Source organism: Pogonomyrmex barbatus, unplaced genomic scaffold (assembly GCF_055798465.1).
Source record: "Pogonomyrmex barbatus isolate J1 unplaced genomic scaffold, ASM5579846v1 scaffold1, whole genome shotgun sequence".
Taxonomy (NCBI): Eukaryota; Metazoa; Arthropoda; class Insecta; order Hymenoptera; family Formicidae; genus Pogonomyrmex; species Pogonomyrmex barbatus.
In genome coordinates, this window is record NW_028297098.1 from 1,584,403 (window position 1) to 1,600,849 (window position 16,447).

Consider the following 16,447-nt stretch of genomic DNA (forward strand, 5'->3'; position numbering starts at 1 on the left):
ATGTTTCTTCGCGTTCGCAACTCCTCTCCCTCACTGTCACGCACGCGGTCTACAACTTGTTGAAAATAAGACAAAAGCATATAACGCGGACGCCAAGCGGCGCGAAAGTGAGAAAAACAGAGTCGCGCGGCGATTTTATACGTGTCCCCCATCCCCACCACCGCGCGCCATCTTGTCGCGCGTGCGCGTCTCCCGAGCGACGCCGAGCCGTGCGAAGTTAACGGCCGGCCGGCAGTGTCGCGCGACACCTCGACCAATTCGTTGCGTCTTCATGTGTGTGTGGGACAGCGGATGAGTTGACACGCGTACGCGTCGCGAGACACCGGCTTCCGGATGAAACGGAATCGAGCGAGTCATCCAGTTGATCTCGAACAAATGAGTCACAATTCGAACAGTCAACGCGAACATCATTAGATATTTGTTGGAAACTCCGTGCGCGGATTACTATCGCGTCTATTGCGCGTCTCTGATAATCGATGACAGAGGAACTGTCAGCGTAACAACGCGTGTTGTGTGACGCTTTTTGTGAATAATTATCATCTCGCGCAAAGATTCTGTCGTAGGACGATGTTGTAACAATCAAGAAGGAACAATTCTTTTTCGCGAAAAGAAACACGTGATCTTAGTGCGGGCAGTGACATCTTGTCGTTCGACATACGGACTGATCTACGGACTGAAGCATCATCCTTCGATTGACAAGGGACAGGAGAATTGTTAAAGGGATCTGACAAAACGGTGAGAGCTATTTTTCCGCTCTCGTAAGGAAAACGCGCGCGCGAATGCTGACGAAACGTCGCGGCTCGATTCGCCGGACGGCGGCGCGCGCGTATGTTCCATTTTGAAATTTGTGAGTGACGCGTCGGTGGACGAATTCACGCGCTTGAAGCTACATTCACGCATACGAATATCCGGACTCTGTTCACCGAGTTATGTGTGCCACGATGGGATTCTCGTGCATCCTCGTGTTCGCGCGTATCTGTAATTGACTTTTGTGCATTGTTTCTTGTGTGTTTCGCCGTGGGACAATATGGCACGAAGGGGCCACCGCCAATTATGCACGCTGCTCTTCCTCCTTTTCTTCGCGGGCATCTTGAAAGGTGAGTCTTCACGCCGACATCTTTGAGTTCAAAGGTGAAATACAGAATGTCATTTTCCGCTTGGAGAACTAATAAAGTGCCTCACGAAGTTTTTGAAGTTGACAGAAGTTGAAGCTTTTAATTTATAAACGACGAATTCAATTGAATTTTTATGTATTTCGCAATCTGTAAACAGTGTCTTGAATAATTTTCATATTTTCTGAATTTTTTATTATAAATTGTTTATATGAATAATTAGTGTAATAGTTTCTGAAACATTTTTATTAGTGATATTAATAAAGGATATTATTAACGTAATTATGTTGTTGCTTGGGCTTCGCAATCTTTTATCATCCGCATTATTGATAGTTTAATTAGAGGGTTCTCGAGATATACGATAAAGCAAACGTTTAATCTCTACTCGAAATTTGCGATTGGTCGAAACGATTCGAGGGTACTTTCAACTTCTGTTCTTCTTCATAAACATTCAACAAGTGGCGACAGGTCCACTGGCTCGTGCGAGTTAAGTTCACAAGAGCTTTTCAAATCGCTTGAACTCCGCGAGGACTTTTTCCATCGTAAAATATCGAACTTTGCTGTAGTAATTCAAAATGCCCTTTTTATAGACGATGTTTACATGTTTCATGCAGATCTTCTATGAACAAACATATAGAATCTAATGCAAGTTATATATAAATTATTTTACAATAAATAGAAATTAATTATTAATTAGCAGAAATTGTTTTAATAAAACATCATTACTTATCGTAGCAGAGTTTGTATGCAGCAATTTTATATGCAACAGTTTGTTGCAAATTTTCAGTTTATATCATATACATATAACATATTAATTAATATCATATTTCGCAAATTATTATTTTAGATTGTTATTATTTTGAACGAAATTATAAATAAATTCCACCATTTTTACGCGTAAATTGTTTGATTTTAGATTATTAATCGATAATTTTGATAATTGGAATTTGTTTTGTAGTTCTATTAAAATCCAGTCTATGAATAGACTAGAATCGAATTACAAGCTAAAAGATTAAAGTAAAAGATTAAAGTTTTTCGACTGGAAAAGATATTTAAAGTTTTTTCATTTATTTCAAAAAGATCTGTATTTTGCGATAAAATATTGAGTTGTTACTCGAATTGTATGCGTGATTTTCTCGTATGTAACGGTAGACGTTTTGGCGCTCACAGACACTGTAATTTGCAAACGATTTAAAGCATTTCACGCTCCGTTAACCAGAGTAATAGGCTCACTTTTAATTACCGTCTAATGTACCATTACCGTCTCCCTTGACACCTACTTTGGCCGCGTAACAGGCAACGCTTTTCATTTATCGATAGTTGAGAAACAGATTTTGTGACAAGATCCCAGTGTTTCCTGCCTTATTTTCTATCCCAAGCCTAATAGATTTACAGTTAACTCACAATATTTTTGCGCTTAAATTAATCAAGAACTAGTAAATATAGTTAAATTCTATATTACAATTTTGTATTTCTGTATAAAAAATTAACAATTACTTTCTAATAATATTTCATAGTAGAGAATGAGATAAAAAAACAACAATATTTCTCTTTTATTAACGTATTTCCAAAGATATCTGTTCAATGATATATTAATTGATATCATTGATAATTAATCTCATCTCTTTGATTATCAATCTCATCCCTTTCGAATATCATTTCATAGTATTAATTATCTTTATTTCCAATATACGAAACATGCAATTTAATATTAATTTAAAAGAGCACGAAGAGCAAAATGAAAAATGCGGCTTTTGATCTCATGAATATTCATTAAAGTTAAAATTAGAAAGGGAAAAGAGATGTACAGACCTGTTTATGCGCAAATTACATTTTTTCATCGGATACACTATCGATTTAATAACGCGATAGCGTTTAATGAAATTAGCGCACGGACGACTGGGTTTCTGCATAACATTATAACTATGTTTATACAGCCTGTTAAATTTTACAGAAGAACTTCAATATACCGTAAATATTACTAGGAGACTTATATGTAGATTATATTATTCTTTTAGTTATAAAAATAAATAGATTTAGAAAGAAGATAATAGAAATTCTTTTTAATTTTAATGTGCGCTAAAATTTCTTGATTATTGTCGAGAATTGCAGATCGTGATGAAAGGATCCTCACACTCTCTTTTTTTCTCCCTTTTCTTTCTTATTTATGCGTTCAAGTTTCGAGAGGCGCGATTTTATTGGCTTGTAAATAACGGATATTATGCGCGGCGGCGCATCCCATGTTTAAGGACTCCATCGGACGTTATTTAGAGCTCAAAGGGGAATGGCGCGAGGCGTGACGGCACAACGAAATATCACGATGATAATGCCGAACAAGTGTGTCGGTAAGGGGTGAAAAAATTCGTAAGTCTCCCTCGTTTTCCTTTGTCACTGCTCACAAATTTTACGGGAATTTTATGCTAATACGTTGCTATCGGTAATTAGCAGCCGAGTCGTCCCATTATTTTTACCCGCAATGTGTCTCGACCCTTCTCAGTGCGAACAAATGTGCTAATTTATTTTAATGTTTAGCTGTCAATGCTCATTAACGGTATACAGAGTAGAATAGAAGTTGATTAATTAAGATTTATTTCAAGAAGGAGAAAGAGAAATAGACACTAGACTTTATTGAGTCTATTTTTTAATAAATTATATTAAACATTTTTTTAAATGATTGTTTAGAACGGAATATTTTATCAAAGAAGTAGATTTTTATTTAATATTTTTTCTTGAAATATAAAAGTGTTAAGAAGATTTAATAAAAAAATAAATGAGAGTATATCTTAGCATATTTGACCTAGTTTTTCAAGGGATCCTTGAGCCTTTTTTATCTCTTGACAAGCTTACTTGAGAATATGGGATAATATTGAAACATTGATGCAAATGCTACATATAGTTTCAAAACGATCATATATAACAGCAGATTTTATGACAAAATCTTTTTCTGTCAATCGTCGCACAAAATTGCTTCAGAATGTAATTATGTAGTTTTTGTAAACAACTGCATAAAATTTCAAGGTAATATTTGAATGAAAAATGTTATCTATAATTAACACATGAATTCCCTCTTAGATTTTATCACATTCCTTTGAGAAATTTTAACTCTTTGATATTAAAATTAATACTCTGAATTGAAATGAAAAAGAAAACTGAATTATTTTAATATTTCAATTTTATTACCGCGTGTTATTAATTAAAGAAATTGTACTTTATGTTATAATTGTACTTTATGTTACACAGATAATATACAAATTTTTGATTAATTTATTCTCTAATCTTAGCTTTGTGGGACAAGCACAAAGCAGAGAGAGAGACGCGTTAGAAACGTCAACTAGCAAAAGTGTGAAGAAACAGTCGCGTCGTTCGCGAAAGGAGCGTGTAACGATCCGCGTGGCTTTATACTTCTTGCGATCGTAAATAGTAGCCAGGCGACATTCGTGAGGTAAGCCGCGTTGTATCGAGCATCGTAGAGACCCGTTTATACGAGAGGACTAGTATAGTGTCGCATGTTCACTCCTGCGGGGTGCGAGGATGAGTAATTTACGCGGCTATTTTTCATCGTATATTAAACGCACGCCGATTAACGCAGCATCAATACGCTTAATGATCGATAAGCCCGGTTGATCGTACATCGCTGATATTTGCAGATACGACTTATCGTTCTATAAATCGCGAACCGCACGATCTGCTGTTCCTATTTCCTTTTTTTATCCTCCATGATTTTTCTGAACAAGTTGACTCTGTATTAACGATGCGTGTTCTTATAATATTAAAGGGTAAATGCAGAAATGTCTGATATTGTAGCAACTAATTTGGATATCTCACATAATTATTTTGATGGCCCAACAAATTAATTTTCAAATTTGTATCTAAATTTTTATGTGTTTTAGTAAAACCTTTTTTTTTTCGTGCACGACTTTAAATGGAATCTAGCAACTCTGTTTTCCCTTTGCTTTGTCTTTTCTCGAGTCTTTGAACGCTACGTATTTATTGATATTTTTATCGCGGCGATGTTGAAATTCGCGCGCAAAAGAAAACGAGCGTCACGTCGTTTAAGCCACTCACACTCGCTTAAACTCGTATCGATTTTAATTAAACTATAAATATGTATGGACCGTTAGCCGCGGGATGAAAATTCGAATTATCGCGTAGATCTCGCGCAAAGGTCGACTCTTGGCGATTACGAATTCCCTTGCGTCTCGGTCGGCGTGTATTTTTAATATATTATCATTTTACCATAATAATCATAGACATACTGAATGTTCTGTAATTGCTAATTATCAGATTAAATAGATAATGGACTTTTCTACATACAATCATAAAGGGAGGATCTTTTTGTCATTTTCCAGTTATAAAATATAATAATGAAAAATATATAAATAAATGAATAAATTAATATGAATAAATATTTATAGTTTTGTTTAATGTTTCTAAAATATTATTTGATTGCTAAAACATATTGTAATTTTTGATATATATTTGGTATATATTTGGTATAAATTTTATAAGAAAATAGAATATTATGTAAATTGTTTCTTTTACAATAAAAATAAAGAGGTCTTTTTAATAATTTTAATTAACCGCAGTCACAAGCTTTTTTTACAAGATAAAAAGAAAGCACAATCCTTTCTGTAAGAATGATTAAATGCATTGTATAAATACATCAAGTCGACGTTCGAGTTGAATCATCACTAAGTGGTTGAATCTTTGGGGACTAAAATTCAGTTCGGGTCATTATGCCCAGTCATAAATTTGGCGAAATCTCCAGAAGGAGTTCCTTCCACATTTCTTCCTCTTATGCTGCCCGTATCGCGCACAATAGGAATGATCGCACAAAGAACCGTAGTCTACGTAGGGACGGAATATATTCGAAGTATCGTCGCGAAAATATTGGGGCGCTTTATCACTAACTCGAAGGAAATCGTACTGCATCATGGCGCACATCGTAGAACTATTGTTCTCGTCTGAATGATGAAATTGAGATTCCCTTTAACGTTCCTTTTTGTCAATGATATGATTAGTTTGGGATATCAAGAGAAACTTTCGTACAATGCGGAATTTCTTAGAAAATGCAAAATTAAAAAGAAATGAAATGCAGTTCTATCAATATCGTACAATTGTTTTTCGAGTGCAATATATTAACATTTTTTTCTAGCTAAGGAGACTAGAATGTTTTCTGAATTTTTAAGTTAAAGTTACAAGAAATACGAAAATCTGTGTGGCTGTATATATTAATTTTTCTGTCTTATAAATATGATAATTTATATAATTCCTTTTAATTATTAAATCTAATGCGTTTAATAGCTATGAGTGATACAATAATAACTACTTATAATTTTTATTTAGCATTATTGATGAAGTTAGCATGCAGCATAAAAGGTTTAAACCAATTTGCGCGTTCCTGTAATAGCTTTAAACTGGTAACTCTTTTGTTCGAGCGAAGAAAAATATTTTTCTTTTGCCTCTGGTAACAAGGGTCATAAATGAATCGCGACGCAGTCTTAAAAAAATAATCGAACGTGCTATGATGTCGCGTCTAATAGTTCTTTTTTTGAGCCAGCACGCGTAGGAATATGCATTGAAAGGGAACAGTAAATATTAACTGGTTGTATGACAGAGAAATATTTATATCTTTTGCAATAAGACAGACATCGTTATAGACATGATAAGATTTGATCGTTTGTCTGAATTGTATAGAATATTTTGGTTTTTCATTATTTTTTTTTACATAGGGTATTTTTTAAAATTAATCTGGAATTGATTTTGTTTCAGTAATAATTTCGAAATACTAACAGTTTTTGTATGAATTAAAAATCTAGGAAATTAATAACTTTATTTTTATGAATCTCTATGCAGGTCTTGCTTTAACAAGAATTTGATATTTAGCATCGATCTCCACTAAAAATTATGATATTAAGAGCTTTTTAATAGAATTAGAGAATAAAAAAATAAGAGACCTCGACAGTCCTTCATATATTTTGCTTACTTTTTTCATGGAGATATTGGTGGAGATATTTGATTAAATTTTTTTAATAGTTATTATAAATTTATTTTTACTCTAAATAGATGAATTTTTTAAGAACATTTTAAATGTTTACTACTTTAGCATTCCATTATTAATAATTCAACGTTATTTGTTGAAGATGTATATAATTGAAACGAATATCAGTATTCTCTGCATAGTTAAGAGATTTATTTTACTTATTATTAGATTAATCTAGTCAATGAAGATTAGGTATCGATATTCATAGGAAGAACCGTCTCAATCCGTGTCCGTCAGGAAATTCTATTCTATGAGGATAAAACCTTTAAGGATTCGCTTTAAAAATTCAATGTGCATCAGGGCCTGAATAGAAAAGTCTTTTGCGAGGAAAGGCGAGGTAAGATAAAGAGATTCGGGAGATGAAACTTTCTTCAGATTTTATCGTGGTCGAAACGTTAGATCACACTGTTTCGTCCAGAACAAATTGCTCCGACTATTCCGTCGGAGTGGACTCTCGCGAAGGATTTCGTACTATGTACTGCGTTTCCTCCTCTAAAGTTCCATCGCAGATAGTCTCTTGGCCCTTATCGGAGAGAGCCCTTAGCTCTACCGTGAACCTGATGAGTCTGGAGGTCTGGTAACGTTTTCGAGACGTCCTTAGCGAAGGCCAGCCGGCGCGGCCTGCCCGTTCTATATTTGCGAGGACATCGCGTCGCGAGTATCGCGTGACGATAATAAATAGCAACGGGAATAAGCGAGTAAGAGGGAGTAACCGCAAGTCGGAGACTCGCGAGTAGGAGACGAGGAGGAGACGAAAGAGAAAAAAAAAAAGAGAGAAAGGGTGGATGGAGAAGAAGGGGGTTGAAAGTCGGCCCGTCGGAGCCAAAGTCAATGCCCGGCGAGTGAGGGCGTATAAATCTGCGGCTTAAATTTAGATCGCCGCGAAAACGTCACCTCCCGCTTCTACACGGTGGTCCCAAAGTCGATTGGTGCTGCCATCGTAACGCAGATATTTGATTAAAAAAATATGACGTTCAACGTTCTTTAAATAGCAATTTTGATGTTTAAAATTGTTAGAGCAATAATATTCAATATTATAGAGATATTGGAGATTTTTCTATGTTTTCGAATTATTTTCATATGAATTCTAGGTGCTATAATATTTTTTTTTTTTTTTTACAAAGAAGTTGCTTTATTTTAATATTTTTTGAAAAAAAGTTTGTCTTATTTTTCAATGTATCGTCTCTTTAGTTTTTTAGCATCTTTTCCAAAAAGGTATTTGAGAGAGCTGATTATTCGAGTGGGAGTGGCGATTGTATTTAAATGTATGTACCGAGGTAACCAAATAGAGAAAGCACACGCTTTCTCAACCATCTACCCGAAGATTAACTAACGCAAACGCGAGGCTGACTATGAATCTCGTTTACGTTTGCACTATAATCTAATATTGCACACCGTGTACATTCCGGGATTGCGGTAAAGTGCACATTCGAGCGGACAGTTTTCAGCGCGCAAAGTTGACGGCGGACGGAAAATGCCTTGCTTCGAGCGTCGCGAGTTAACATCTGCGAGTCATTTCGCCGCGTTATTTCCACCGGGTTTCGTCGAATGCGCCTCGCAATGTTCCTTTTGCTCGTGCTTTATCCACATGAGAGTGCTTCCAAAGCGACAGATTTAATTATCGCGCCTATCTCCCTTTCCTATCGCGATCGCGCGCATGCCTTTTCTCTCTCTGCTTACACTCCTGGTAATCATTATAACGCAGTATTGTGTTATCTGAAGCAAATGAGATCACCATCATATTCTCAGAATGATATTCGAAGCAATCGGCGTCGTTGTCCGATAAAGATCTTATACTCGGAATAACATACTTAGTAGCTAAGAGGAATGACCATAGAAAATTTATACGAGGCCGTTTATATGCCATTTATATTGTTGTAAATGACATTGTGAAACACAATAGTGATGATAATAATGTATAACAGAGAGAATTGGAAATACTAGCAGACCCCGAGGGAGAGAAGGATAGAAATATTTCGCGGCTATTGCACGTTTACATTACTGGAATGAACCATTTTGGCGGGAGTATCGTACGATCAAAAGCGCGGAAGGCTTCAATAATATCGGGATGCATTTTCGTCCGATGCAATATTCGGCGCGACATTGTACAATATATCGTTCTCTAAAACGCGGGAATATCGTTTCAACTGCAATTCATCGGGCGCGCCTTTGAACGCAATCGAGTAGATGGCAAATATGACCGCGCGGAGGGAAAATACATATATTTTTTCGGCCTTTCTAACTTTTTCTAAATTGCGAAAATTTTTAATTTTCAACGATCCCTATTAAAGCTGATTGTGATGTATTTTACTTTTTCTATTTTCCATTTGTCGACTTTGCTATTTGCCATGTATCAGCGATTTTTCCGAATTATAGTTAGATTTGCGTGTAAATATCAGTCAAATTTGACAAATTTAACTGTAATTTTTAACTGTAAAATAAACAAGAGTCATTTTTATATTCCGCATGCGAAATGGTGAAAATAACAATTGACGTAAAGTTTATTACTTTTATTTATAACATCGAAACTCTCATTTTTGGAAATTATAACCCGTTTTTAATCCCGACAAAACGAAGTGTCGCGGGTATTTTGGTTGCAATGACTCAATGAATTTATTATTTCAGTTTCGCATAAGTCATGAGTTCTGCCCCATTACGTATATGCATACGTCCAGAGAGACGAATATATTGCTCGAAATTGCACGGAGCGAGCGCAACGAACTTGTATGGCGGACGATATTCCGTGATTTAATTAATTAGCGCGAATTAATCCCAATTAGTGAATCTTGTCTGACGACTGGCAGGTGAGTGGGCCCTCTTCGTTATACATGAAAGGTATGCTGGTGCTTTCACACCGAGTCCAAAATGAGCTGAAATTCTCGCTTGTTTTAGCATAGCCAATACGAGGCGGCTATATTCGCAGGTTAATATTACCGTGTGATTATTAATCTCTGACGAATAAAACTTATATGTGTACATTAAAATTATTTTGAATAATTTAAGACATTATTTTGAACTTCACAAATATTATATCACTACTACAAGTATTTTATAAAATTTTTTTATGATAATTAGTCCAAAATACTTGTTAATTTATCGATTATGATCGATTAAAATACATTTTTATAGATATTTAAATGTTAATTGCATAATTGAAAGTAAAAAATATCACATTTTTTTTATTAACTAATTTAAGATATAATCAATTTAATGATGCAATGATAGCGTAAATGTGAAATAGGGTAATAGTAAATGTTGGTAGTGATGTTACGTGCAAGTAAAATTTTCGACAGGGTGAATTGATCGATACCTGCTTCATTTAATTGTCGATTTGTGGCTACGGAGGAATTAAGTGCAGTAAACTGAAATTAATCTGAAGCCCTTGTTGGAAAAGCGGGCGCGCTTTCATCGCGATACTCGCTTTCATGTAGTTATAATTAATATCCGGCCGCTCAATTCAAATATCATCGGGCGGAACAGGTAAAAGGTTTTTATGCCATCACGTGATTTAATGCTACGATTGTCGGGGTAATTCATATCGCGCATCGTTTGATTTCAATCTATGGGATATGAAATAGAATTCGTTTCGCGCTGTAAATCTCTTCGCGGTCATTATAAGACAAGCGCGTGAAATCGTGTCATGCCGTACGCATTGAAACGACAGTAATATATGTTTTTTTTTTACGCGCAAAACATTAATAACATTTTCCACTGTTCACAATTTCGACACGATTTTTTTCTTAACGGACAATTAAATTATACTCTCATATTTTAATGACTTTTTATCGCACAACTTTAAATATTTTTAAATATATTATTAAACAATAATTCTATGAAAATTTGCTTGAAGTTAAAGATTAAAATTTAGTAATCATTTATCCAGAGAATAAAGAATGTTTTAAAATGTCTAAAAGCATCATAATGTCTCCAAAATGTCTTAAATACAATTCTGAAAAGTGTTTCGATTTTTTATATGTTATAACTCAAAGATTTTGATATTTATAAATGAAATACGTATTATTAAGAAAATTCTGTTTTGTTTATAGTATATGGCAAATAGTCTCGCTTAGTATAAGAATATAACGCTTCTCTTCGTTTTTTACATTTATATTAGTCGATGCCCGATGATATCCGATTCGTGTACGGTCCTTTGCGTTATAGAATCCCCGATGCGATACGGTATCGTATCGTATACAATTCGGGGCGAAGGGGGGGCGTATCAGCGATCCCGGCGGAAGTCGCCGAACGGTTGCGGGTATCGGTATAACGGGTATTAATTAATTCTCTGATACACGAGGAAAATACCCCGGCGAAATGATCCCTTCTGCCATACCTCGAGGCTACCAATCGTATCAGTTTGCCGTGTGCCGTCCCGTCTCTTCCCGCACGTTCGCTTGTCTTTCTCTTAGCGGAATTAATTGAAACGCACAAAACAGTCTCATTAAGACGAGACAGGTCGAGAGCAGGAACGAACCCCTCGGTCGATATGTGACGACAGGATTTGCCCCGCGCGTCGACGCACGCGGGGACCAAAAATAAAATAAAACGAAGCGAACGCGCTATATATAGGACGCGCACTAGCTATTCGTCGTCGATCGCGGGTGCAGAATTCCTATAGGTATGTACATTCACTCGATTTCAATCGCGATCCGCGTCGTTCCCGAAACTCCATCGGGATATACATCCCCGCGCGTCGCCGGCGCGCGATGGTTCCCCGGCAATCCGCGGAAACCTGATTTTTTTCCTGAAATCTGAAATTCCGCGCGCGCGTTCTCTCGTCTCGACGCTCAATTAAAATCGAACGCTTTCGTACATAAAAGCGGCAAACATCGACGACGAGTGGATCGCGCGACACACCATGGATTTTGGTGCGTTTAATGCAACGCGCTCGACGCGCGGATATACTATACATTTATCGAACATTCCGCGTTTGCTTGAGGTCGCTCAACGCGAATTCAGATTCAGTTCCGCTTTTCAGAAGTGAAGGTGGAAATGGATGAGGAAACTTTATGATATAGAATAACTTAAAATTTCTTGCTTTAACGAAATGCTAATGCTTCCCGAGTCTTTTTCGCGTTGATGTTTTAAAACTTTCAAGCGAAGATACTCATACTGTAAATTTTATAATAGAAATAATTATTCAACAAATAGTGATCTACGATTCACTGTATAAAGAAGTCTCGGAAGAAAAGATATATAGTCTTCAACAATTGTTCAAAGATTTCATTTAATAATTCTGAAACCATGATTCAGAAATTTGAGAAATTATCTTTCTCGTATTTTAATAGGATATTTTGCGAGACAGCTTTGTGACGCGGAACGGATAGCCATTTAACATTTGAACTTTTGAAATTGCTCATGAAAGTTACATTACGGGTTTTCTGAGAAGGAGAGAACGTCTCTCTCACGAGAAATTCGAGATGCAATTTCTGTCGGTTTCACGTCAATGCGGCGCGTAAACGTAGGTTTTGACTTGTGTTTCACGCAACTAGTTGCAGCAGCCAAATCCCATCGTTCACCTCGAACTTCGGCGATGGTACGCGCGAACGTATTGTGCCGTTCCACTCTATACATCCATCACGTGAATATTTCGACTTGCCTGCGCGAGCTCTCTCTCTCTCTCTCTCTCTCTCTCTCTCTCTCTCTCTAAATTCATCTCGTTGATTAACTCGCAAGGGTCGCTGACGGGCCGCACTCGAAAGGAAATACCTCGCCGAGGCCTCGTCGGCGGCGTATTACCGTGTGTGCCTACGACTGCGTGCCTACGCTAATATGCGAGCCGCGAATACCGTTCCCCGTACACAAAGCTAATCTAATCGAACGTTATGTCCAGCCTGATGCACTCTCTCTCGTTGGCAATAGGCGGACCGGTTGCCGAGCGCGGTGCAAATATGCGAACGCGCGCATTTCGGAAGCGCACGCGGCCGTTTAGTAATTACGCATCCGGCCGGCTCGAAAAACGCATCTATGCCATCGTTTAATCGACATTATATAACGCGAGCGTTTCGAATCGCTCGCCGATGTTGATATTTCGCATATATACGCGTGTTATTTATTGATCATGATCGCAGACAGATGCTCCGAAACAGCAAATATTTACCTTCTGTTCGTATTATCTTCTAAAGAGATTAATTGCGTTACTATCATTTTGTATGATAAAATTAATCGTATCGACATCACTCTAAACAGAGGAATTAATTGCGCTAATTTCGTTCTATAGAAGACTTTATATTTTCAGGTTTTATTTTGCACAGAAATTATATATTTTAATTAACGTTTTAATTTATATTGTAGAAAAATGTACGAAACGATAAAGAAAAATTGAAATCTCTCAACAGGGCACGTTCAACTTTATATTTCAATTACTAAACTGAAACTATATCATATCATGTTTTTTCCTTTAGGAGACACGAAGCATTTTGTTGAAATTACTTGATATAGAATCCGGCGACATTATTATAATACTCTGTAAGTTTACAAAGGATATAAACTTTATATCCTCACAAAATGATTATACTACTGGAAAACTAGTATGCACATATATTTTTCTCAACTTGTATCATTATTTCACCTAACGACTCGTATAAAGCTACGTTCTGTTCCACCCTGAGACCACCCTGTGCAAAACGCGAAAGGAAGAACTAAAGGGAGAACTAAAACTAACGATAACGATAATAATAATTATTGGACGATAATAATTATTTAAAACGACGCTGGAAAGGGATGGAGAGACACAAATTCCGCACAAATTACGTCGAGGCGGACTCCCGAGGGATGTTCATTCACAGCGGTTTCGGGTATCTTCGCGATCGCGCCCGAAATCATTACGGCAGCGATTGTGCGAGAGGAGTCCTCTTTGAAGTCTCGCCTTCGCGTCTTCGTAACAAACGACGCACAATTCTCCCCCTATGTCGCCGGCCTCCATTCCCGGCGCTCCTGCAATTTTAGCTCGCAGTAAACCGTGAAACTTCGCGTCTCTCGTTTCTCTCAGCGTTTCGACCTCGACGCACTCATTCGAGATTTCGAGAGGTACTCCGCGCGACAAAATCGGAGAACTCGGCTTGTTATTTCGCTGGAGAGAAATCGACGCGAGATGCGTGAATGCCGGCACGATTAAGGCGACCTCGAGGCGGGCGGGTTCTTTTCGATCCCGATTTTAATTGCGCGAAATCCTGACGCGCGGGCGACGATTTCTTTGCGGGACACCCCCTACGCCCCTAACTCCGCTGAATCGGTCCCCCTTCGGCGCCGCCTTTCCACAGTTTCCCTTTTGGTAGACCCCAATAAACCACCCTCCCCCCCTCCGCCCCTTCTGTAACATACGCCCGACGGAATTTGCGTTCGCGTTTCACGCTCGTGTGCGTACGCGCGGGCGAAATAAACCACGCGCGACAGTCGTGTCGGTCTGGGGCTCATTTTCCAGGGGTGTCATTATGAACTACCAGATATTAAATTTGCGTCGGTCGACCTGCCCGCGGTTACCGTGGAGATCCCGTTCGCACCCTCGCGGCATAGAGCTTTCCGTGGCTTTGCGATTATTATTAGCGCGGGGAGCGTCTACTGGTGGTCGTTTAATGAATATATAACCCCCACGTGGGGTTTCGATTAAATTTTCGTTAAGTAATCGACGCGCTGGAAAAATAATCACCGGGTAAATATTGCATGCATAGTTTCCCCGATAATTGCTGGTTTTAGGATTTAAGTGTTGAAAACGTATATCACGTATATATAATATTAATGCAATAAGCAAAATAATACTTCTGCAGCGCTTTATTTATTTTAAATGAAAAAAAATTTTTTATTAAGCTATTTGTCTTCTATAATTTTTAATAATTTTTAATTTCTGCTATGGAAGTCCGTATTATTCTGAGCGTTTGAATCATAGACGGCAATTTGTGTGAGGCAATATACGGAATATTCGGAAGAAAGCTTTTTCAAGAGACAGCAGCAATTATTTCTTAAAACAATTGCCGGTAGCTCTTTTCCGGCAACAATTACATTCGAGAACAAAGTTCCGCGAAATTGCGAAAGTCAGAAGTACATTTCAATAAAAGGATGCGCGATGGCGGGATTCTTGAAAGAAATATCGCGAGAAATAATACGTTACGCTTGTTTTCTTCCGCATAGCACGAAGTCCACGCTGATTTATCAACATTTGCTTGAGATATTTCGCATCGCAGTTGAAATAATTCTTAATCTGTAAATTATACATGCATACATGAGAAATCGTATAAAGTTTCACGGGAGAGGTAAAAAGATATCGTCAGCTGTGCTGGATGCTCGCTAGTCCTTTTCTTTTTTTCTCCCTGCCCAGTTCCTCTCTTTCTACATATTTGTGCCGCATCTGTTTTAACCCCGTTCTTCATGAAATATCTATCACGACCTGCTCTGATGTGAGCAACGACGTTCTAATGAAGAAATCATGATTTCGCTCTGTTGATGCATGGGCTTCGAAGGCGGCAGATGCGCGACGACCCCTTCTTAAGCTCATAAAAAAGGAATTTCCCTCGCGCCGATCCACCTCCTGTAGTGCCACGGCTAATTAAATTGCCATTTGCGCCCTTCGATCTTCGAGCTTTTTGTTCTCTCTCGCGAAATTAGTATTGCAGAAACGAGACGCATCATATCAACTTACTTAAGTAAGATATTACTTGGAAAAGAAGCGCTTTCGTAATAAATTAACGATATATATTAGATATGTTAATTATAAATTAATTATTAAAATAACTATTATTTATAAAAGTTGTCTGTAGCATAGTACTTATTTTTTTGATTAAATAAAGGGAATAATATATATATATATATATATATATATGGTTAAAAATTTATCTAATTATGATACTTTTAATTTTTTGCCAATTTTGCCAATTTTTGTCATTTCTTTTACATATGGATTTTATATTTATCATTTGGAACGAACAAAAACACATATTTTATTTGCATACGAAACGTAAATAATACTTTTTAAATGATGAATAACGATATATTTTATACTACTCATGACAACAGACCCATTAATTACACTCATAAATTAAACAAGACTCGCGCAACCGCGAAATAATCGTTTTATAAATCTGTGAGTCTTTATAAAATATATGTGATACTTGATGAAAAAAAAAATTGGACAACACAATTTAAAAATATCTAGAACGAAAGAAGGGACAATTAAGAATTATGAATTTTCAATTAAATCAGATCGTGAGAAATAGAGAATGAATAGTTTAACGAATTCTTGCGACGCTTCGCACAAATTCGTCGAATCCCGTTCATCGGTTTTTTAACACCCCACCTT

General features: G+C 37.0%; 1 protein-coding gene across 1 annotated transcript in view; it reads left to right on the forward strand.

Moving 5' to 3' along the window:
- The first annotated feature begins 220 nt into the window (after positions 1–220).
- Positions 221–16,447, forward strand: part of Ror (tyrosine-protein kinase transmembrane receptor Ror) — a 236,107-nt gene continuing 219,880 nt past the window's right edge. Inside the window, exon 1 of the mRNA XM_089078683.1 lies at positions 221–1,097. Within this exon, the coding sequence (XP_088934809.1) occupies positions 1,028–1,097 (70 nt within the window). The 5' untranslated portion in view covers positions 221–1,027. The remainder of the gene's footprint in view (positions 1,098–16,447) is intronic.